Source organism: Lepidochelys olivacea, assembly GCF_965140295.1.
Source record: "Lepidochelys olivacea isolate rLepOli2 genome assembly, chromosome: 5".
Classification (NCBI taxonomy): domain Eukaryota; kingdom Metazoa; phylum Chordata; order Testudines; family Cheloniidae; genus Lepidochelys; species Lepidochelys olivacea.
In genome coordinates, this window is record NC_140415.1 from 104,504,288 (window position 1) to 104,529,560 (window position 25,273).

Genomic DNA, 25,273 nt, shown 5'->3' on the forward strand with positions numbered 1-25,273 from the left:
AATAACTTTATTTTTTTAAAAATAAATAAGATGAAAACTGTTAAGGAGTTTTTACAAAATAAATCATAATTTTTTCTTACAGGTAGATAAAAAAGAGCAAATTCACATGGTAAGGTGAAAGAATAATTGCCACATAGTTTAATTAATACCTTTTACAAGTAAAATTACCTTTTTTATCTTATGGATTCATATATTATGTAATATTAATATATTATTTAATGTACAAATACAAAATAAGCCTTGAAAAATTTCGGTGTCCGCCACACTCTTCTGAAAACATGAATGTGCTATTGGCCACAAAAAGGTTGGGGACCACTGAGCTAGTTTAATGCGTGGCCCTTAAACTGGTACATAGTGCAGGTTGGCACAACAAACATGTGCCATGCCCATGCCCTGTGCATGTTACAGTTGTACAGAATACATTTTATTGGATGTTTGTTCTTTAAAAATACAAATTAGGAAATCATATTCAATATTACTATGTTAAACGTTGTTTATGTTGCTCAATCAAGCACTCAATAGTTCTGAAATACTAGAATTATGATTGACCACACCACCTTAATTCTGCCACATATGTTTTATGCTACATATGCCATGTAACATATCTCTGGAAAGGTTATGATCTACTGCACATATTCATCCTATTTGTATGCATGTATCATTTTTGTATTCAAACTTATGAATATTGGCTGTTTACTTGTTGATTTTAAGTAGCCTTAGTAAGGCATTTAGTCCCCTTCTTTAGAAAGGAATGTGCAAGTTAAGTGCCCAATCAAGAAACACTTAAGCTGACAATAGACCTTGATAGACACCAATCCACATCTGAGCTTTCCTGGCTATGTGGCTTGGCCTGTAAAGTTCTGAGTCATGCATGGACATGTGACTTGCCCATGTGACTCCAAAACTCCATTTTGTAGCTGTAATTCTGCACAGGTGGAGGGAGGAGTTTAGATCCACAAGGAGACACTATATAAAACCTTGGGAGACCCCCTCCATTTTGTCTTCAATTGGCTCAAGAGATATCCTCTCCACCCCAAAGGATCTCTGAAAGAAACTGGAACAAAGGACAGTAACCACAGGGTGTGTGAGTGATTGCTGGACCCAGACTAGGAGACTAGTCTGTAAAAGGAAGCTTATTGGAAAACCTCTGAGGGTGAGGTTTTATCTGTATTCAGTTTTCCCACTGGATTAGGCATAGACTTGTGTGTGTTCTTTGGTAATTTACTTTGTTCTGTCTATCACTTGGAACCACTTAAATCCTACTTTTTGTATTTAATAATCACTTTTTACTTATTAAGCCATAATATGTATTAATATGGGGGGGGGGCAAACAGCTGTGCATCTCTCTCTATCAGTGTCATAGAGGGTGAACAATTTATGAGTTTACCCTGTATAAGCTTTATACAGGGTAAAACTGATTGATTTGGGGTTTGGACCACATTGGGAGTTAGGTATCTGAGTGTGAGGGACAAGAACATTTCTTAAGCTGCTTTCAGTTAAGCCTGCAGTTTGTGGGACATGGTTCAGACCTAGGTCTGTGTTTGTAGCCAGCAAGCATGTCTGGCACAACCAGGCAGGATTCTGGAGTCCCAAACTGGTAGGGAAGGCAGGGGCAGAAGTAGTTGTGGCACATCCGTTGGCAGCCCCAAGGGGGTTTCTGTGATCCAACCTGTCACAGTTGAGTTTTTTAAAAACAATTTTCTATAAAATAGCTAAAGGTCAGATTTTGAAAAAATACTAGGTGTCTAAAATGCAGACAGGTGCCTAGTGGGATTATTCCACTAGGTGCCTAAATACCTTTGAAAATCTGGCTCTACATCTCTAAACCCAGTTTTACAACATATTCTTGTTAATTCTTAATTCAAGCAAGCTGTCAATGGGGTCTTACAAAGCTCCCACAACACAGAGCTGATAATCCACAGAATCAGGAAGATGGGGGAAAACTGAACACAAGGAGACTAAACAAAAAATGGTCAGAGGTTATTACATGTATATGCACAATTGAAAACAAAATATAAATTTGATGCCAATGTAACAAGAACACAAAATATCAATTTTAATAAAGTAAAAAACTACTGTAAACAAACACATTCTATTAAAAATGTTCACACCCATTGGTTCTTCAAGGGTTTCTTTTCAGATTGGGTCCACTAGTAAACATGCCACTCAGAGAGGAGAAAGAAAAAAAAAAAAAATACATTTCTTGCCTGCTCTTTTCTTCCTCATGGCTTATCTGTGAATACATTCTAAGTGGGAAGTGACAAAAAATCACTAAAAGGAATGGTAGTATTGTATGAATAACCTTAGAAAACACATCAGTCTGGTGTACTCATCTCCCAAAAGATGTATCCCAAGACACTTGTAAACGCAATTTGTAACATTCTTCAAAATCACAAATGGAAAACCAAGCTGCTACTTTATATATTTCTTTCACTAAAGGAAAGGTTCTTACTGCCCAAAATAAGACTGAGTACATTAATGCCTGATTGAGTAGGATTATCCATAGATTATTATACTTCTGACATACAACATCTGATCCATCCTGTGATAACAGATTTTGACAATTTCATTCCTTTTACACCTTTAATGAAATGAAATAATCAGTAACAATGGCTAGCTGAATCCCTCTCAAGTAGACCCTGAGCATTCTTCAGGCATCCAGTTTTATACCATGAATGTTCCTTATTAGCATACTTAACATTGCATGGGGGGAAAAGGGATGGTAAACTAATTTTCTGTAATCTGAAAAAGACTGATTAATCTTTTGGTAAAAATATCAATGATCTTTAATGTTATTAAATTGTTCTTAATGTAAACAGAGTCAAAATGAGCTCTACCCTGACTTCTGGGGGTGAGCTGTGGAAAAGGACTTCAGAGGCTAACCTCATTTCCATGGGCACACCTACCCTGCCTAGCATGATGGGACTGCTTGCCCAAATGGTCACTTTGACTGCTGTGGGATCCACGATCTCTTTGTTATTAGGGAAACAGAAGTAAAGTGTTGTTATCCTGGTTATTTGAATCAAGGACAGTAGAACTGTACTTGGCATTTTATAAGGGACTCATCCTCAACTAAGTAGCACTCGCTAGGCAAGGGACATGGGTTCCAAAACCCAGTGAATTGAGAGAGGCTAGGAATAGATGTGTACCTGGTAGTATGGGCCCCAAACAGCACTTTGACCCCTCCTCTCTCCAGGGTCTAATAACAAAGCTAATTTTGACTCCATTAGGATAATCTTGTTACATGCTGCAGAGCTGAAATCACTAACTCCTAGGTCTAAGCCTTACACCTACTCTGGGCTAGTGGTTCTGAGTGTGCCATCACTGAGGCTCCCCTACTAATAGTGAAATCATTAAGAGCTGAAAGCTGTGTTAAGTGGAAGGGGGGGCTGAAGACATTTTGGTGAGCAGTGAGAGGAATAGCTAGCAGGACAGCTGGCGGAGAGGTGTGACTGGTGGTGAAGACTGCAGCAGAACCCCACAGAGAGGCATGGCAATCAGCCGGTGACCCAAGCAGGGGAGCATGTAAGATGCCCCCATACCTCCACACACTTCCACTCAAGCTGGGGGATACAAGCTGCAGATGAACTTCTGAACTCTAGGGGCTGCACTGACCAAGGACAGAAACTGTGGGAGGGGTGCCTTTTAGGTTGCTGGACTTGAGACCCTGAGGAGAAAATGCCACTTGTTGGATCATATTAAAGAAGTTCTGTATTAAAATCACAAATGAGTTTAATTCCCCATAGTTTAAATTCCAGGGTATCACTAACTGAGAGGTCTCTTGGTCTCTTATTTTTACTGTTTCTCTCCCTCTCTGTGTGAATCTTGCAAGCTGCGAATCATGTTAGTACATCCTAAAACAGAGTCTGTTCTCAAAGCAATACTTTGTAACAACTACTCACACAGAGAGAGACTCAAAGCGATACTTTGTAACAACAGAAACAGCACACAGAGACTCCCCGCCCTTTTGTTGTATTTATCTCGCTTTGTTAACAATTGTGATTAAAATAGAGATAGAGGATGTATGTGGATGGATGCTTGGTGTGGATAATAACTGAATGATCAGGGAGGTGCCAGCCTAAGAATCCAGTGTTCATCGGCTGAAGAAGGCGTCAAGTGGAAACAACCAGAGGACCCCCGGAGGGCAGACTGGAATCCACCCAACAGCCTCAAGGATTGGAGAACCAAAGAATAAGATAACATCTGGCAGCATGGAGCCATCAGAAATGTGCCATCTGCTGATTGATTCAGCAACAGCATGATGAAGCAATTCCCATAGACTGGCATAGGAAGAAATTCCTATAAAAATGGATTCTAGAAAGTGAGAACTTTGGGGTCTGATTCTGCAAACCAACTTCCAGGAGCATCAGATGAGCATCTGACAAGGCCCTGCTCCCTCCTCATGTCCAGGCCACCTGGGCAGTGGCTTGGCATGAGCAACTCTAAGGCTGGTAACTATGATAACAACCTTGCGGAACCTGTGTGTGTATGAATGTGTGAATAAATATGAAATTGAATGGAATGTTATAGCTATAACTGCTTACTATGCTTCTTTCTGTATTTACAAATGTGGCATTTTGCCTTTTCCTCTTTAATAAGATCCTGCTTTTTATTTTATTGGTACAACACACTGCCAAACTTACTTGAGGGCAGATCTTTTGCTCATGGTTTGTATTATGAATCCTGTTTGTGGTATTTCCCCAGATAATGCCACATTGTTTCCCTCCTCTTTAAAAGGCTTTTGCTACACTCAGACTCACTGCTTGCAAGAGGGGAAGTACTGCCTCTTAGAGGCACCCAGGGGGGTGGTACAGAAGTGTCCCAGGTCACTGGGTAGGGGCTCGAGATGGTTTTGCATTGTGTTATTGAAAAGGAATCCTTAGATACTGAAGCCAGCCCTTGCTGCTGCCAACTCTGACTGGCAGAAAGGTTACATTAAGATGAATTATTAGTTTTAAACAAAGTATTTCCCATCTAGCACTCTTTCTTGATGTGATTGCTGTTTACATGTTTAAGTAGCAGATGTGGCAATATCCTGGAAAAACCCTACTGAATTAAGTTTTAGTATCTTTGGAGTCCATCCTATTAAATGCAAAGATTATATATTATTGTGGATATGGATAATCAAAAAACTATACTGAACGAGGCAGACCAGAATGGGCTTCTGGAGGGTAATACATATGAAGTAGATTTCCTGGGAAATGTCTAGAGGGAGTTGAATGCAAATTCCTTCCACCCCATCTTCAGTTAATCAAAAACCCAAAGTTTTTGATACTACACCCTGAAGAACAAACCATTTTCTGCTGGTTATCTGTTCCTGAAGGTTGAAAACAAAGGTCCAAGCTGCATGAACAAACAGGATGATCTGCTTGTTCTGAGCTAAAGCTGTTATTAACTAGTAAGCACAGAAAAACTCCATGGTTTGAAGGACTGACTCCTACGAGAGCCCCTACTGGAGCTGGGGAAGGGTAGAATCGCTGGTAAGGTTATTAGCATGCATGCAGGTTTTATTTTTTTTAGTATTTTTTTCTGCAGTGCTTTCATCTTAAGAGTTAGGTTGACATAAGGCAGCTTACATTGACCTAACTCTGTAAGCGTCTACACTAAAATGTAGCTCCAACTGATAAAACTCACCCACTACATTTACTTAACTCCTCCTCCACAAGAGGCGAAGTGCATAGGTTGATGTGGTTAGGTTGACTCAATGTCATTGTAGACACTGAGTTGCTTAAATAGACTGTTGCTTCAGAAACCGTTCCACAATGCCCTACACTGACAGTTAAATCAATCCAAGCACTCCTGGTGAGGCACTGCTGACACAAGGAGCGTACTGTGGACATGCAGAAGCAATTTAATTACTCCAGTGGCTGTAGGTCGATGTAACTTAGGTCAACTTAATTTTGTAGTGTAGACTTGCCCTCAGATATTTAAGGCCCGAAACTGGTGTTTATAAACAAACCCCCAACAACCTTAACTACCCAAGAAGTTAGAGTCAGAGAATAACCACTTGACACAGCATACTCTACTCCCAAGGAAGCAGAAATGGGGACTAAGCAACCACGGAAATTAATGTTGTTTGATGTTTGAAGCTTCATTAGTTTCTCCTAATGGTGGTCCCCACTAAAAAGTCATATGCAATAGATGTGAGCCAATTCCAGCATAGATAACCTTAATGGTCATGCTGCCATTGAGGGATCCGGAGAAGAGAATTGGGAACTATGCAGAGGCATCATGAAGGTACATGAGCCAAGATCCTGCAGCTCTCCAGCCTAGTTCCTTTCCAGTCTACTGTTTTCACATTTGGAGCAGAATGATAGCACAGAAATAGGCTCCCTAAGAAGACTTCAGATTTAATAAGTATGTTCTCCCTTTCCCCTGTTTTCTTTTAGTGGATACTATGACCTTGAACTACTACACATTATGACAAATGAAAAGGAGAACAAGCGATATGCCCTATCAACATACAGTCCTTTTAAGAACGATCCTCAAACATAGTTCACAGAGCCCCAGAACAGAAAAAGAATTCTGTGGGATAAGTTAGGGATTGATAGGAGACAGTCCATAAGTGGACCTCTTTCAAAGTACGCCACAGAATGAAATATTTATTGAATACATTAAAACATATAAATGGACATACACACACCATACAGAGAGAATAAAAAAAGGTGATTATATGCTATTGGTATCAGGATGAATATAACTTCTCAAAATGTATTTAATTAAGAAACAACATACTCTTCCATTATAAGGAATGTGTTGTTCTAGACTAAAAATTATATGTAGTATTTTATTTCAACAAACATGGATTAAGAATGTTTCAAGTTACTTGCTTTCAGTACTTCAGTCGTGACTGCTTATAGTTCTGGTATAGTCATACAAAAAAAAATGGTCATGGGGAAGTTCGGTAAATCAGGATTCAGCAAACTAGGAATATGTCCATAGACTACTGGCTTTCAAACGCTATTACAAATTTTATGATATTAAAATATCAGAAGTTTTAAAATGATTTACACCATTATGGTGTTTGGGAAATTTTCCAATAACAAAAGTGAATTAAGACTAACTAGGGTTTTGCAGATACCTTCTAATGGTAAAAGCGTGTGTAATTCATGGCACAGTCGCAGTAAAAAACAAACAAACAATTTCACACTATGGTCACAGTAACCTTGTGGACCCTGCAGTCGCACACTAACAGTTTGTTAGTTCACTTTGATCCAGTTCTCTTTAAAATGGGACTAGATCAAGGTGAACTAATCAACTGTTAAGGCACAGCAGCTGATCAAGGCAAACTTATGACCTGTTGTTGTGCAGCAGCAGGGTCTACATGAACAGCTTATTAGTAAGCACTGACCATCTGCTGCACATGAACTGTATGTTAGTTTACTTGGATCTGGCCCTTTTTCACTGAGAACTAGACTGATACAAAACTAACAAATTGCTAATGTGTAGCCACAGGGTCCATATAAATGTCAAAATGGTTCCATGACAGTGGTGACCTTTTAGAGTCAAGTCCAAATATATGGCAAAATTCATGGGTTCTGTGACAGTAGTAATCACCATGATGTAATTGCATTCTTAACTATATTGTAGTCCAGGGTTCAATAGTGAACTCTGTATCACAAAACAATAGGTGATGTATTTGGTGTTCCAGAAGAGAAACATTTGAGAAATGGAAAGGCAAGACTACAAAAAAAATTAACTTTTTCCTTTTACCTCTTTTCTTCTTTTGCTCTCTGTTGCTCTTCTTGTCTCAGAACCTGAACCATTATGGACTCAAAAATGCCTGTTGCCAAGCCTGCTAAACTGCGAGGTGTGGAACGACGCCTTGTTGAAGTGCATGCTGTTCCTTTCTCATCTTCCAACCCATAGTACCCTTTGGATGTTACTGCTATTGTTGTCTTCTCTCTCAAGTGCCTTGCAAAAAAAAATAGATCAATGCACAATAATTTTTCCTGACCAGCAGTAATCCACTACCTACACCTCTAAAATGTACAACTGGGTTAGGTCAGAAAAAACTGATATTGTTACAGTGTCATTACTATCCTCAACTGAACTGCCAAATTCTTCAGAGATCAAACAACCACTTCTTTACAAAATATTAAACTTACATGCCAAGACCTACACTATTAAAAATGGTGAATAGCTATCTCCTAAATAAATAATAATTAGATTTTCAAAATTAATTTCTACATTATATATTTTGTAAACATCTAGACACACAAATATTATATACTTGAGCTCAGATAAGGCCATTTTCAGAACATACAAAAGCATTCTGAAACAAAAGATTTGTTGCAAACTCAACAGGACAGATTGCCAAAATTTTAAATTTTAGATTACAAAATTGGGAATATTTTACTTTGAAATATTTAAAAAATGAAATAGCTGAAAACAAAAGAATAATCTTTTCTTGTTTTGGATTTCTCTCTTACACTGTGTTAGGAAACTCAAATGAAGTCATGAAGTTTAATGATAAAAAATACTTTTCACAACATTGTATTTTTATTCAATTAGTCATCATCTTAGATTGTCAAAAAAATCAAGAAAAATTACACACACTTCCTGGGTTACAAAACGTAAGAACCCAAACCACCACCAATTTCCCAGACTGGACCTAACAAAATAGAGAATGTCTTTCTCTACTACAAATGAATAGAGAAAATATATATACACAAGATATTAGAATTGTTAAAGACTGAAGAGTTAGAGGTTGTTTTGTAATGAGTATTAACAGCAAAACAGAGAAAACAAGCTACAAGTTAATAAAACTAGGCAATTATATTTTGTAAGCTAAGTGTAAATAATAGTAATTCAGGTTGTAAAATTTTATGAAGGCAAAAAATACAGATATTGGCTGCCAACATATTTGAGGACCTTTATTATTATTAATATATTCCCTAACATACTGATGCAGAAGTTTTGAGCACAAAGAATGCACAAAAGGGAGCTATTGTCAACAACAACAAAAACAAACTTCTCACATTCAGATTCATAGGGTGTGCAAAAGCCACAATGCCATTCCAACATCACTCATCACACTCAGGATGAACAGGAGAGCAAGAAGCAAAATATAGGTATTTATATAACACCCAAGTTAAAGCAATGTCTCCCCACTATCCCGGCCCGAACAGGACGCAATTAAAAGTGTAATCCTGGGAAGTGTCAAGAACGGAACATTCCCACCTGTACTTGTACACTACATTTACTTGTTCCTCTCCACTGTGAGCATAATAAAAAGATCCATATATTGGTCATTGATAGACAATACTGCAATTTACTCGGAGGATGTTGTTAAGGCCCACCTGCAAACAAACTGGATTAGCATGCAGCAGGCAACAACAGGGTAGCGCTGGCTGATGCAATGATCATCACACAATGCTTCACAGTCTGCATTGGTTCCCAAATGCATTTCAGGTCCATTTCATGCCCTTGATTCTCATTTTAAATGCCCTAATTTTACTTTTTAGACTGTAATCTCTTTTTTAGGATGTAAGCTCTGCAGGGCAGGGAGCTTGTCTTCCTATAGGTCTGTACAAAACCTAGTACATTCTAGGCCAGTGGTCACCAACTGGTTGATTGTGATCAACTGGTCGATCCTGGATGATCTCCAAGCAGGGCTGCCGCTGAGACAGGCTCCCTGCCTGCCCCGGCCCCACGCCGCTCCCGGAAGTGGCCACTACGGCCCTAGGGGTCTTCCTCCACATGCTGTTCCTGCTTGTAAGCACTGCCCCCACAGCTCCCATTGGTTGGGAATGGGGAGCGGTGGCCAATGGGATCTGCGGGGGCAGTGCTTGCAGAGAGGGGAATCGCATGGAGCCATGTGCCACCCACCCCCTCCCCTACAGGGAGCGTTGGCCCTTTCTGGGAGGGGCATGGGGCCAAGGTAAGCAGGGAGCCTGCCTTAGTGGCAGCCACACTGCGCTGCCAAACGGGAGCCGAGGGAGGTAAATGCTGCTAGGTAGGAGGCCACACCCCAACCCCGTGCCCTGAGCCCCCTCCCGGAGCCAGCACCCCAAACCAGCCCCGAGCCTCCTCCTGGAGCCAACACCCCATACCCCCTCCTTCACCCCAACACTCTGCCTCAGCCCTGACCCCCCTCCCAGAGCCAGCACCCTGTACTCCCTCCTGCACCCGAACACTCTGCCCCAGCCCAGAGCGGCCTCCTGCACCCAAACTCCCTCCCAGAGCTTGCACCCCTCACCCCCTCCTGCACCCCAATCCCCTGCCCCAGAGCCACCTCCCGCACTGTGAACCCCTTAACCCCAGCCCAGAGCCCACCCCCCCTCCTGAACCCCAACCCCGTACCCCAGCCTGGTGAAAGTGAGTGATGGTGGGAGAGAGCGAGTGAGGGAGAGAGGCAGGGAGAAACGAGTGGGGCGAGACTTTGGGGGAAGGGGCGGGGTAGATCCTCGGTTGCCCTTAAATTCAAAAAGTGATCTTGGGCTTAAAAAGGTTGAAGACCACTGTTCCAGGCACTGCTGTAACAAAAATAATTTATCAGAATGGTTGCCACTTGCTCTGCAACCCCCACCCCACTTCTTATCCTCAGTGATAATCCTTTGGCTGCTGGAATCCAAATCTGAGCTCAGGAAATTTGGGACAAGACTATCCTTGGTGAAGAGCCCACGATTATGAAATACATATATACAGGAGATAAAGCTGAGTCCAATTCTAACCATATTTAGAGTAGTCCCCTAAATTACTCAACACAAAAGGAATGAACCACCAACCCAATAAACTGGCATAAAAAGAGAAGAAAGATTAGCTCTACTTACTACAGGGTAAACATTGTGAGCAACAAAGGAATCATCGGCATTTGTTAATTTGCTCCCTACCCCAACCTTGCCAGAACTCCTGTAGTTTCACCACACAATGTACCATGAGAAAACCCATGTACATTTTGTGGCATAAAAAACAGGTATCATTGTTTAACAATAAATGGTAAAATGAAGGCTGTGCTGCACCATGGGATGTCTATCCAGAATACTGAGATTAATTCAAACAAGCAGAGCTGCATGGACACAATGATTAGCAAGGAAAGTACCTTAATCTGGAATAACACAGTGGTGTGAACACACTTCAATTCAATGGAATTAAATAGCTTCACTTACAGCAAACAAATTAATTGGATATAACATCCTCACATAGACGTGGCCTAAGAGCTTGTCTACGTGGGAAGCTTTGATGACTTAATCAAAACTGAAGTTAAGCTAAAGCACATTAGCTTCAAAACTTTAGTTACTTCATCTTAACTTTCTGGAGTGTCCCCATGTACACTAACTCTAATTACAGTGTGATCTAGAGTGGTGAAAGGAAGGAACAGAATTAGGTAGCAACTAGGCTGCCTAGCAATGAGATGAGTGCACAGGTGATTAACACAAGGTAATCTCTGATACTCCACCTGCACAGGAGTTAGAGTGCTTAGCAGAAAAGCAATCCAGCACCTACCATTTGTATATATTTCACAGCCAATGCAGTACCAGAAGAAAGAACTAGTTATTAGATTTTTAACATCTTTAAATGCAGAGATGTGTGTATAATTCAAGTTGGGGATTGGATTACTGCCCACTACCCTTATAAAAAGATTGTTCTTTAATCAAAAGTCATGCTTTCATACCCAAAGAATATTTTTATAACACATTGTGTGTTTAGGTTAAAAAACCTTTACTGCACAAGATCTTCACCACCTGTTTATCTGTATATTCACATGCCAGACAACTAGTAGGCAGCCTTCATTTTACCATTTATTGCTAAAGAATGATACCTGCTTTTTATGCCACAAATCTCAACAAAAATCCTTGTTAGCGTGATAGTACTGACAATTTTCCTCCTCCTTGGTTGCAACTGTTATGAAAATTTTCATATTAAAGCAATATGAATTTTCTTCTTTTACCTTCTTTTGTGTTCCATTCAAATATCTTTTGCAGCTGTGCAGTTTTCTAATATTTTATGACCAGTTTCTTCTCACTTTTACCTGATTTTTTGGGGACAGGGGGCTTTTGTGTTGATTTTAAATGTTTTGTATTTCATCAAGTTCAGCTGAAGCTTTAAAATTATACACATTTTCATCAGCCCCTAACTCTTAAGGATATTAAACAGTATGGTACCTCATTTAGCCAGTTACTGAGTGATTGCCAGTATTCACTTATATTCAGAAACAGAATTCAAGGTCAACAAATTCACTGTGTCAGTTTGTTTAGGAAGTGGTTTTCAGCATATCTTTTAGATCTATAGAGAATTTGATTCTAAAATGCAACCTTATATACCAAAGGTTCCCAAAACATTTTTTGCTGAACCACTCTTCCAAGATTAGTGTTCCATGAGTACCCGCTTGTTTATAAGAAACAGATGGCCAAGGGGTCACCGATAGTCATGGGGGCTAGTATGTTGTGCCCCACACTTAGAAAACTTCTGTTACAGAGTCACCTCATTTCTTCACAGATATGAAATCATTTTTCTCTTTTCAGATGTCCCATATCTGACTGGAAAAGCCTTCTAACTGCAGAGAGCTAGACACAGTGCACCCCAAAACCAGTCTCCTGTGTTGTCTAAGGGGAGCTGCTTCAGATAATCACAAGCAACTAAGCCCCAATCCCACTAATGGCACTGGTGCAACCAAGTTCCCAAGCCAAGGCCTGAAATACACCAGTTAAAAAGCAAAAAGGTTTCTGGAGTAAATCATTGTCCCTGAAGTTGACCACCTTCCTCCAACCATTTCTTTCTACATGCTATTTTATGAATCCCAACCAAGCTGACTACAAAAATCCTGTACATATCCCTGCAGTTCAGTCCTGAAATATTTAATACAAAGATTCAACTTAGTGTCTGTTCATACCTGTGCTACTTTTAAAGAGTACAATACATTAGAAGTTGGCATCTTTCACCACCCAGACAAAACATCCGATTATATTGGTGAGAACACCCTCAATGGGCTTTTTTATTACTCCATCTTCTTGTAAACCTCAGATCCTATTCTCACACCATTCTCGTGTACACATCACTCAGGCTAGATGTAGTAATCTAAAGGCATTCTTCAATTCCTGTTCTAGAGATGCTCACAGTCCATTGCAGCAGGTGAGAAATCCAGGACTCAGCACTAGAAAAGTTTCTATACAGCTCTTTTAGAGTCTTCTGCCATTTTCTGCTATATTTGCCATTTTGGATTAACTGGGTTCCTATTTTTTCATCAGCAGTTTAGAATATGAATTTAACTAGATGTTGCAGCTATACTTTTATAACAATTATAGAATTAGGTCCCTCTGAGAAATTACTAACGTCCAAGTCTTCACTTATTACCCAGATTCTGCTTTCTTGAGGTTCAGTCATCATCATAACAACTCAGATGGCCTAATTTGAAGCTAATGTGATTACTCTTAGTACTAACACTACCTGTTTTTTCAAAATAGAGAAGTATAACATCCCTCATGATAAAACTCACTTGTTATCATTCCATTATTGTGACACTCTGTACCTCAAATTAGCATCCTGGAATGCCCATATTAACAGTGTCCTTTAACTAATATATGTTTTGTACAATGCATGCCTTGTGAGGTATCATTTTAAAAGTCTTGATCTGTTGAATCTTAATATCCTGTTGAATTGTATGTACTATCATTGTATGTTAAGTTATGAAGTATTGCTGTATGTATTACTGAAATACTTTATGAGGTTGGGAGATGCCCACAGCTGGCCCTTCATAGGGACAAAGGAGAAACCATCACTGGCCAGACTGGGGTTAATGGCCCATCACGAAGAATCCACGATCCCAGAGACTTCTCAGAGAGGACACATATGCAATGGGCACTCTCCCAGGTCAGGGCAAGGATCTTTCTAGCAGCTGGAAGGAAGTATAAAAGAGATACAATGACATCACTTGGCCTCTTCTCTCCCCCAACCCCAAATCTCAACACCTGAAAGATCGTCTGGAAGACAATGACTTTGAAATAGGAAGATTGGTCCCAGGCTGGAAGGGAGTTCAGTATGAGTATTGAGAAGTGTAAACTGCCTGTAACTTCTACCAGGGTGAGAGACTGTTTGATTCAAATTTTGCTTAGTCTGTTGAAGTTAAAATTTAGACTGAATTTCTAAGATAACCAACTTTGATCTCTATGCCTGCTACTTATAATCACTTAAAAATCAGTCTTTCTGTAGTTAATAGATCTGTTTTATATTTTACCTAAAACAGTGTGGTTTTGGTTGAAGTGCTTGGGGAATCTCAGCTCAGATTACAAAGGCTGGGGCAGGTCCACTTTCCTCTAAAGAAGTGGCAATCTTATTAATGAGCTTGCACTGTCCATGGGAGTCTTGAGCAGTGTAAGACGGTATATTTCTGGGGTGCAAGGCTGAGGTGATTGGCTGGTGCCTCTTTCTGTATGATTCATAAGTGTTTCAAGGAACATTCATACAATTTAGCTAGGTGTGTGGCTCCAAATGCTAATGGCTGAGTGATTACAGCGCTTGGAGGGGTGTTTCTTCTTGTCACTGGCATAGCTTTGTGAGAGACAAGCCAGGCTAGAGAGCTAAGGAGGCACAGCGGTCCCACAGTTCCAGATTGTGCCCTGGGAATCCCTGTCACAATTATAAAGCCATTTGTAAAGGTATAACTGTGTAATCTGATTTGGTTAACGGGCCAAGCTTCGAAGGCCATATACTCAACTGGATGGCATATCTCTGTTTGTCTATCCACCTCAATGCCACATCTAATCAGTTTTAGGCATCAGTGGCCAGAACCCTGGAAAATCAGAAAACTGCAAGAGTGAAAATAGAGGATTCATCTCTGCAATTGCCTATTGATCAAACAAATGGTTGATGGCACTAATGCCTTCCAGCACAACAATACCTATATTTCATCTATGCCCAGCATCCCAATACAGTTTAACCTTGAATGACTTATCTCCTAGACAAATAATAATGATAGGGGAAGGTGGGATGTGACCGTGTACTCAGCCCCTTTGCATGGGAGAACATGGGCCCCTGAAATAGCAGGAAGAGGGAATGGGAGTCATACAGAACCCCTGGTGAAGAGGAAACTGGGGACCTTTGTATGGAGTGAGGGGAGAATAGGGAGCACAAGAAGCCTCATGAATGGGAACCTATACAGAGACATTGATTTGAGGGAATGGGAGGTGCACAGAGTTCCAGGCATAAGGGAAAAGATGAGGGGAAAGTTCCTGAAAGACGCCAATGGGAGGATGGCACACAGGGACCTTTTGTGTTACAACAGAGGGATGCAAGAAGTCCCTGATGTCCAATGACCTCAGCCTGCAGAAGGTACAAAGTATGTTACACCCAAGTAATGATTTATTTACAAACCATTATTATTCTAAACCATCAATAAATCTGAAGCTAGTCCACACACACAGTCACCAGGAGCTATCCACTTGCACCTATCTGAATTAATACTTGTATTGCAGGAGACACCCATAGATATTCCCACTAAGGACTGATTCATCTTTCACTGTCTGACCTGCACACCAGTTTCAGATACAGATTAAGAAGTCTAGCCTAAACTCTACTTTTGCTGATAAAAGAAACTTCTGAGAATGTGAAATGAAGAGGACGAAAAATTATTATTAAATTAAATCACTTTCTTCAGTTGTCTTGACTAAAGAAAGATGCTACTAGGGATATATATGCCTATCAATATTAAAAAGAAATCTGCTAAGGATCTATATGGTTATCGATATCATTGTGTCTGTTTCTCCTCCTTAGATTAGAGACTTCGGAGTAGGTACTGAATCTTCCTCTGCTTTTGTGGCACTAACCACAAAATTTATGGACCAAATGAAGTGAGGCAGGAGCGGTGGAAGCACCCTGAAAGTGGGGGGACCAGAGGCACCCGAATGGTGGCCCCACCCTCACACCACCTCTTCCCTCCCATCCCCCCAAGAGCCCACCCCACCCCTTTGCCCCCCCCCCCGAAGACCCTACCCCTTCATTCACTCCTCTCCACCCCATCCCCATCGCTTGCCCTTACATCCAGTAAAAAGTGCAGGGGCTATGGCACCATCCATTCCAGCACCCCTGAAGTGAGGTCTAATGCAAAGTTTTTATTTTGGTTCTATTCTTTGGCCCAGATCCACAAAGGGACTTAGGTATTGCAGCACCTAACTTTTAGGTGCCTAGAAAAAAATCCGTGGAACAACAATGGGAGCCACAAAACCTGATTTAGTTGCACCCTAGTCTCCCTATAAAATGCATAAGGAAAGATAGCACCTAAGAATGAGATCACAAAAGTCAACATGCTAGGCAGAGTGTGCCTAAACTAGCCAACAGGAGACGCCACGGAGAGGGTACTCAATCTCTTCTGCTGAAGATGTTCCACTGCGTATAAATACTTAAGAGTCACTGGGACAGAGAAAGAGTGAGAATGACTCTAACCCGGTGAAAAGGGCATCCACCCAGAAGGTAGAAGACACAGGCTCCATTCCCCCTGCTCCAATTACTATCTAAAGTAGAACAGCTTCAACAGGAAAGACTAAGGGGGATTCACATCAGACTATCCTACTGTCCAGTGGCTGAGGCACTCTCCTGAGAGGTGGCAGATCCCTGTTCCAATCCTTTCTCCATCACAGTCCCATCAGGAACTGAACCAGGTGAGAGCTCTAATCACTGGGATAAAAGATATGAAGTGAACACCACCACTTCTCCCACCCCCAATTTTGGCTCCACCCCCAGGCGCCCTCCTGCTTGCCACTTCACCCTTGACCCCAGCCCAGGAAAGCTGATCCTCTTCCAGGAAGCGTGTTGGGCCTGCGGCTTGTACTGGGGGGCCCCCAGGTGCTGGAGCCGTGCTGCCTGGCGCTCACGCCACCCAGCACTGGTCTACGGAACCCGGCTCTCCAGGGCTGGGGCCCTGGACCCCAGAAGGGCTGGAGGCTCTGCGGCTGCCCACCCTGTGCTTCGGGGAGCTGGGGGCACTGGGACTGGGAGCGCTGGGACCGCAGTGCCCAGGATTGGGGGTGCTTGGGCCACCCAGCAGTGGGGCCATGACACCCCGGGGCTGCAACACCCTGGGGTTGGGTCCTGGAGGCACTGGGGTTGCAGCACCTGGTGCTCAGGGGTTAGCGGCACTCAAGTGGGGCAGGCAAAAGCTGGGGTAGCATGGCTGGGGAAGCAAGGCCGGCGGGCACAAGGAGCAGGGAGGGGTTCGGGGTTCTGGTGGGAGCAGAAGGAGCAGGGAGGGTGGAGAGGCCTTGGGCTGAAGGGGCGGGCCCAGCCTCCCCCAAAGTTTTTGCACGCACCACGCATGGAATTTTTATAGCAGAAACGTAGGCACTGAGTGAATTTAGGTGCCTATCACATTAGACAGCAGCCAGGCAGGGGTTTTGTAGATCGTAGTAGTGCCTAACATTGAAGGTTTATGGATCTTTAGTGATATCTGTAAGTAAAATAACATTAGAATGCTTATTACTGCATCCTAAGTGCCAAACAAAATTAAAAGATGCATCATCTACCTCTAGCAGTAAAGCTCTCCTTTCACAAGGAGTTTCTCCAGTGGCTGTGCACCCTTTCTTGGTTCTACCAGTATCAAATATCCAAGAGGAAGTAGCTTGAAGGCAATACTAAAATAAACAAATACATTTTTTAGCTGTCATTAAAGGTGAGAGGCTTGGGCTTAACCCCTCCTTCAGAAACAAGTTTCCTAAGCACAAAGAGTTGAGCCCTAGTGTGCATGTGGTTTTCATTACATATTTGGGTCACAAAAAACAAACAAACAATTTAAGGAAAGTGAGGCAGAAAGTGACTTTTGCCAGGAGTTAGTCCTCAAACCCTATAAGGCTCCCACACAGGAGCGTACCCCATACCCACATAATTGGCACCTGTCAGAATCTCTTTGGTGTCTCAGGAAGACAGACAAGTGTTTGCTATACTTACCGGGACAGCAACGCCAGCTTCTGTTCTAGCATCATCTCCAGCTTCTGGGCCTGTTTGGAGAGCCAGTGATCCACTCCGTGCAACCGGTAACACGTCTCAAGCATTAGTCGAAAATCGGCGACGAAATCCGTGATCGCAGTGTACTGCCCATTGGAAAATCTCTCTTCCATCTTCAGCAGCCACATCCCGGCCGCTTGCTGTGGAAAGGAGTCGCTGTCGCTGCTACCTGCCAGGGAGGCGGTTCCTCCTTCCTCCGCGACCGCTGCCTGGTCTCCCTGGGGCTTCAGAAAAGGAGCCGTCAGTGGCCGGTGCTTCTCCAGCAAAAAATCACACAGGATCCGGTAACCTTGCTGGAGCTCCGGGCTCAGGTTCTGCTGCCAGCGGTAGCGAGGGCTGTTGTCCCCCGCATTCTCCTCCTCTGGCTGCTGCTCGTTCTCCTGTGGCGGGTCGCCGACTGGAGCTGCAGCCTCTGAAGCATCTCCGGCGGCCGGAGACTCCATGTCCCCCTCCGGCCGCGCCAGGCTCATGCACCCCACACACGCTGGGCCCGGGTTCCGCTGCTACCCGCCGGCGACCGAGCCTGGGACCGGGCTCCTCAGCATCAGTCAGAGCCCCCTCAGGCCAGTCACTCAGCGGCCGGGCGGGAAGGCAGGCTCACCTGTGCACAGCCACACCGCTCAGTCCGGCCCTATGCCTTGGGGGCCCGTCCGCCCTCGGTGCCAGCCGGAGGGAAGGTGCTGCCTGCTTCCGGCTGTCTCCCATTCACAGTTCACCGAGAAGTTGCCGCGGTCTGTACCCGCGCCAGCCTCCCTCCCTGCCGGGGTCTCCGCCCGTCCTCGTAAGCGCCGAGGCAGCCGCTTTTGCTCTTTGTGCCTGGTTCCGTCGCCCGCCAAAGGGTCCGTGGCCTCCCCTCTCCCGGGTAACACGGAGGCTATGGCACATATCCGGGCATGTCTTCTGCCCGTATCGGCCTCCCTCTGTCGCGGCTCTGTCTTCCCCCAGCCAGCTAAGCGGGAAGGGGAAACCGCCCCCGCCAGCAGCCGCTCGGGTCTGGCCGGGCTGCCCCTACCTTGGCCCGGCGAGAGAGCCGAGCCGGCCCAGCTCTCCCCTGGGCCCGGCAGAGGCTGCTGCCCCGCTCCCAGGCTGTGTCACCTCCCACGGGAGCTGGGGAAGCGGCCGCTCTCCGTGCCCGGCCCAGACTCCGCAGCCAAGCCCGGCCGGGGCCCCCTCTCCTCAGCCGCGAGTCGCACGGCGCCTCGGCCAGGCTGCGGGGCCTGGGTGCGCGGCGGCGGCCGGAGCGGAGCCCTGTCTCCGCCTGCAGCTGCCTGTGGGGCCCGTGTCTGCGCTCCGGGAGCGGCTCACGGAGCGGCGGGGACCGGCCGGGTGTCCCGTCCCCCTCCCCTCTACCCGCGGAAGGACATGGCTGCGGGCGGCGGCTGGCGCCGGCGGCGCTGTCAGTTAATGGCCGCGGAGGGCATCGGCTCGGCCCCCCGGGCAGGTTGGGAAGGGGCGAGAGAAAGAGAGGAGCCCCCCCAGTCCCTCCAACACGCATGCGTAATAGCAGCGGCGGCTGCGAAACAGTGCGCTGGTTGTTTTGGATGCCAGCTGAGATGCCGTCATTAGACAGCGACTTATTGTGGGACGGAGTGCGAATCTAAGGCACATGCGCAGTCTGGGGGCATTACCCATGGGTGGGTAAATCAGTGCGCGTGCGCAATCTGAAGACGGCGCACTGTGATGGCACTTGCCAGGGAAAGTGGGGCTGGCCTTAACCTCAGGGTAGAGCAGCTTGGCATCAGCCAGGGTGCTGCTGGAGACAGGTGCACCAGAGCTACCCCTTGCTGAAGTGGTGGTGTTTGCACGCTACGGGCAAGATGAGAATACTGCTGTCATCATTTTGCAGCTCAGCCACTGCAATGCCCTCTGCTCTGGCTTTGGCAAATGCAGCCTTAGCCTGCTCGTCTCGCCTCAGCATGCTGCTGCATCGATCATTGTCGCTTTATATCCCTCCACGAGCTTCCCCCTTTACTAGCTCATCAAACAGAGCTGCTGCTGGTCACTGTCAAGGCCTGTCTCACCCCCAGCCCATCCTCTCTTGTTTGCTGTCAAAGCATCAGCACCCATCTCTGCTCAGGATGCTAACTTTAATTTTCCACTTGTTGCATTCTCGAACAATTTTGTGCTTCACACATTGTTCTATAATGGGCCTGAGAACAACAATATGGTCTGCAAATTATATCCGCGGTCTAAATCCTGCTTGTTTCTCTCTGTGTTGCAAGTCTATTTGTTTCTTCATACGTTCCAAGATGATGTTGCACATGATTTTCCCACGCATTAAGAGTAATCTGATTCCTCTCCAGTTATTGCAGTTGGTCAGGTCAGCCTTCTTTAGCTATTTTACAATACGGCCCTCCCTTCCTGTGGGTTGGGTTCTTTTCTCCATTCCATGTTCTATCCAAAAACACAAGGAAAGTCTGGAGGGTTATTTTGTCACTTGTCTTGCAAGAGGAGATGTGGATTGGTTGGAAGGGAGATCAGGATGTATGTCTTAAGCTGTGTCAGGTAAGGGTACCAGGTCTGTCTCGGCCAAATAGGAGCAATCGTGAGCTCTGTACTTTTTTATTTTTAGCAGGACCATCAGTAATAGAGGATTAGGTTTACATGTACTCCCAGTTCTAGTAGCTACTGAAGCACTCCTCTTTGAACATACTGAATAGTCACCATTTTTTGAATCAGCAATCTGAAGGTTAGCTACAATTACAAGTGTGCTTGTAAAAGCATTTGATTTGATTCTGAGAAACTCCATGAGGAACGAGGAATGTCTATGTTGAAGTCAAGCTAAAAAGGTAAGTCATTTTGTGACTCTGTCAAAGGAACAAGGATTTCATGTTTGACAACCCGATACTAATTTGAGGACATGACTGGGGATTTTGAAAGTCTAATACACTATGATTACTTCTGGGGGAATTCTGCGCCACTGCACAATGCAGAATTTTGCAAAAATTAATGGGTTTTTGCACAGAATTTCCTTCCCCCCCCCCCCACAGAAATGGGCTGAAGTGCTACTGGCTGCCACTAGGGGCCGCTGGACCCAGCAGAGCACATAGAAGACACTGTCAGGGGGAGGGGGAGGGAGCTACAGGGTTTCTGGCAGCTGCGGTTCCCCACACGCCCTGAGGGAAGGAGGTGGCAGTGCGCAGGAAATGCCACACAAGCCTGGTACTGAGCATCAGGCTGTTTCTCCCTCTAGATCCGTGGGCCCTGAGGAGTAGGGGGGTGGGTGTCTGGGCTGGGTGTCCTGAAGCTGAGGCTTGGGTGGAAGGGGTGCAGGTGTCTGCGCAAGGCAGGGCCCTTTGACTGGGCTCTGGTGGAGAGGGGTTGTGGGTGTCTGCCCCCCCATCTAGGCTCTGGGGGCAGGAGGGGCAGCGAAGCAGAACTGGGTTTCTTTAACTCTCTACTCCTGGGGGTATTTTTGTGTGTGTCTGTATTGTTACAGACATACTTGCTGACAGGTATTTTGAAATAAATTACCAAAATAATTGAAACTGGAGTGATTATGTAGTGTTATTTTTGACAAATAAAATGTGCAGAATTTTAAAATGTTGTGCGCAGAATTTTTAATTTTTTGATGCAGTATTCCCCCAGGAGTATATGATGTTAGGTTACCTGCTGCTGTCAAGGTTATATGATCTCACCAACGTGGGGTTCAATTGCCAGTGATTTGAGTTTTATTGAAGGGGATGGTTGTCACTCCACTATCAACAGGAGAGATTAGCGGGGGGTGGGGTGGGAGGATCACCTGGGTGATACTAGGTCTGGGTCAGTCAGATGTCCTTGGGGGAATGGGTAGAGAAGACACTGCCACAGCATAGGGAGTTTGATTTGTGTGCCAAGATATCAGCTGGACTGAGCTGGGAGCTGCAGTGGAGGGGTTTGATCCAGAGAACAGGTGGACTCAAGTGGCAGGTGAAGACCAACCCAGCAGCAATGAGGATGATGGTTCAGCCAAAAGGAATCAGAACCCAACCCGCTATTACTTTGCAGCACACACAGCATCAGTGACTGCAGTAAATGGTTAGTTCTTACTCCACAGGGAACAGAAAGGTTGGACAGGGGTTATTGGAACTATTAATTGGTCCAGAAAGCATTAATCTATACATTTAGGCTGTGCTAAGAAGTTACTCACCTTGTGCAGTAATGATGGTTCTTAGAGATGTGTGTCCCTATGGGTGTTTCACTGTAGGTGTGTCTGCGTCCCTGTACAGCTGATCAGAGAATTTTGGAAGTACTGTTTGTTGGGCCCACACATTTGCTATCTCGCCTCATGCTGCATCATGAGGCTAGCCAGCGCGCATGACCTAACTGTCCTCAGTTCCTTCTCCACCACAGAGTCATAAACAAGAACTCTGAAATAGAGGGGAGGAGGGAGGGTTGTGGAGCACCCATAGGGACACACATCTCGAAGAACCATTGTTACTGTACAAGGTGAGTAATTTTTTCTTCTTCTTCAAGTAATGTCCCTATGGGTGCTCCGGGATAGGTGACACCTGAGCAGTACCCCTCCTGGACAGCTGGGGCTTTGGAATCGGGTCAGTTACAGATGACAGTACTTTGGAACCGAAAATGGCATCAGAGGCAGAGGCCCCAGTGGTTGCGTAATGTTCTGCGAAGGTGTGGGCTGATGCCCATGTTGCTGCTCTGTAGATCTCTGAGATAGGGACATCCTTAAAGAAGGTGACAGATGAGGAGATTGATCTTGTGGAATGTGTACAGATGGAATCTGGAGGGGTCATGTTCTGAATTTGGTAGCACTGCATGATGCAATTTGAGACCCACTTAGTGTCTTTGGACTCATATTGCTGAGACCTTGGATCTTTCCACCATAGAGAGGAAAAGTCTAGGTGACTTCCTAAAGGCTCTTTTCCTATCAAGGTAAAATGCTAGGGCTCTCCTAACATCTAAGGTGTGTAACATAGTTTCCCTGTTATCTTGGTGAGGCTTGGGATAGAAGATTGGAAGGTGGATTGACTGATTCATGTGGAAAGGGGAGGCTACTTTAGGGATAAATTTTGGATGCGGCCTGAGAGTAACCTTGTTTGGAAAGGTTTCAGAGTAACAGCCGTGTTAGTCTGTATTCGCAAAAAGAAAAGGAGTACTTGTGGCACCTTAGAGACTAACCAATTTATCTGAGCATCAGCTTTCGTGAGCTACAGCATCTGATGAAGTGAGCTGTAGCTCACGAAAGCTTATGCTCAGATAAATTGGTTAGTCTCTAAGGTGCCACAAGTACTCCTTTTCTTCTTGTTTGGAAAGAATACTGTGTAGTGGGGATGCACCATCAAAGCTGCTATCGCCCCTATTCTTCTTGCTGAGGTAATTGCTATCAGGGAGGCCGTTTTCATTGATAGGTTAATGAACAGGTGGCCATGGGTTCAAAGGAGGGGGCCTAGTCAGCCCTTTCAGAACCAGGTTTAGGTGCCACAAGGGGGTAGGACGTCGAGGTTGTGGGAAGATGTTTATTATACCCTTAAGTAACCTTTTAGTGGTTTGATGTGATAGTACTGAGTACCCCTCTATGGGTTGGTGAAACGTTGTGATAGCTGCTAGATGGACCCTGAGAGAGCTTAGGGGTAACCTCAATTTTTTAAGGGTCAGAGCATATTCCCAAATATGTGGAAGATGCTGATACTGGAGCGATTTATTGGGACGTGAACCAAATCTGAAACCTGGATCATTTCTGCAGAAACTAAGTCATGTGGAGGACCTTCGACTGTGTAATAGAACCTTTTGTAATTCCCTTGAGTATGAACTTTCTAGGTGCTGGAACCATGCTTTGAGGTAGAGAATCCCCAAGTTGGGATGTAGGGTACACCTTTTGACTTGCAAGAGGAGATGCGGATTGGTTGGAAGGGAGATCAGGGTGTATGTCGTAAGCTGTGTCAGGTAAGGGTACCAGGTCTGTCTCGGCCAAATAGGAGCAATCGTGAGCTCTGTACTTTTTTATTTTTAGCAGGACCTTCAGCAATAGAGGAAATGGGGGAAAGATGCAAAGAAGGTCCTTGTCCCAGGGGAGAAGAAGAGCATCACCAACAGAGTACTGTCCCATCCCCGCTCTGGAGCAGTAGAATTGATACTTCTTGTTCTGGTAAGTGGCAAACAAGTCTGTGAACAATGTTCACCATCATGTGAACAAGTCGTGGACTATTGGCGGGTGCATTTCCCTCTCATGATCATATGTGAAAATAGGCGGCACAAAATGGAGGCTGGGGGAGGCTAAGCCTCCCCAAACTTCACACCGTGGGGTGGGGTGGAGGGGGGGCAGTGACAGGTTTGGAGTCCCCTGGAAAAATCTCCCCCCTCTCGCTCCACGCCACAGCCCCAGAGCTTTTCTGGTCTGAGGGCTGCAGCCAGGGGAGTGAGCCTTGTAGGGGAAGAGGCAGAGTGGGGGTGGAACAAGGGCAGGGCCGTGGGGGAAGGAGCAGAACAGGGGAGGGGCTCCAGGCTCAGAGCTCCAGCCAGGGTAGAGAGAGCTCCACCGTGCTCCGAGCCAACGCTGAGAGCTTGACCCTGACCGCAGCTGAGCTCTCAACCCCTGCCTCACCAGGGTCCCAAATGAGCTCTCAGCAACCATGGGGGTGCTGAGAGCAGTAAGCAGGGGTCTGGCCTTAGCCCGAAGAAGCAGGTCAGGGAGCTAGGGTCCCCAAGGGGAAGCTTCACTCACCGCCAGTGTGCGGAAATTTGCAACTGAGCTTGTACAATATTGAGTGCCCGGGACGTAAGCCACAGACAAGGTGACGTTGTGAAAGATGCACCAGTTCCATAGCCTCATTGCTTCCATACATAGGAAAAGTGACCTGGCCCCTTCCTGTCAGTTGATGTGGTACATGCAGGCAACGTTGTCTGTTCAGATCTTTGTATGTGATCCTGCTATCAGCTGGAGGAAATGGCCGCAGGCATTCCTGACTGCTCCCCGTTCAAGGAGATTGATGTGTAGAGAGATCTCCTCAGGTGATCATTTGCCTGGCGTTATGAGGCCATTTAAATATATGCCCCATCCTATGAGTAGTACGTCAGTGGTAAGGAGCAACGATGGTGATGTCTGCAAGAAGGGGATCCCTTGCATATATTGGCTGGGTTCTTCCACCGAGTTTTTGATCCTGATAGGTAGTGACAGGGGTTTGTCCGACTGTCTCTGTATGGTCTGTAAACTGAATTGAACCATAGTTGGAAGCATTGCATGTGGCGTCTGGCATGCGGTATCACAGCCGTGCCCACCACCATATGCCCCAGCACTTGGAGGCAGAGTCTGGCTGGTACATGAGGACTGCACTGAGCTGTGTCTCTAAGTGAGACCAGGGATAGGAACCTGTGTTGAGGTAGGAAGGCTTTGGCCTAT

At 45.0% G+C, this 25,273-nt stretch overlaps 1 protein-coding gene across 2 annotated transcripts in view; it reads right to left on the minus strand.

Moving 5' to 3' along the window:
- The window catches only part of BRD10 (bromodomain containing 10), a 107,487-nt gene extending 88,089 nt beyond the window's left edge, over nucleotides 1-19,398 (minus strand). Inside the window, exons 1-2 of one of the 2 annotated variants that reach the window (XM_084629103.1) lie at nucleotides 17,878-19,398; nucleotides 7,714-7,914 (exon numbers count right to left, since the gene is read on the minus strand). In XM_084629103.1, coding sequence (XP_084485229.1) covers nucleotides 7,714-7,914; nucleotides 17,878-18,404 — 728 coding nt within the window. In that variant the 5' untranslated portion in view covers nucleotides 18,405-19,398. The remainder of the gene's footprint in view (nucleotides 1-7,713; nucleotides 7,915-17,877) is intronic. The other variant, XM_084629104.1, reaches the window with a different exon arrangement.
- Between the last annotated feature and the right edge of the window lie 5,875 nt (nucleotides 19,399-25,273).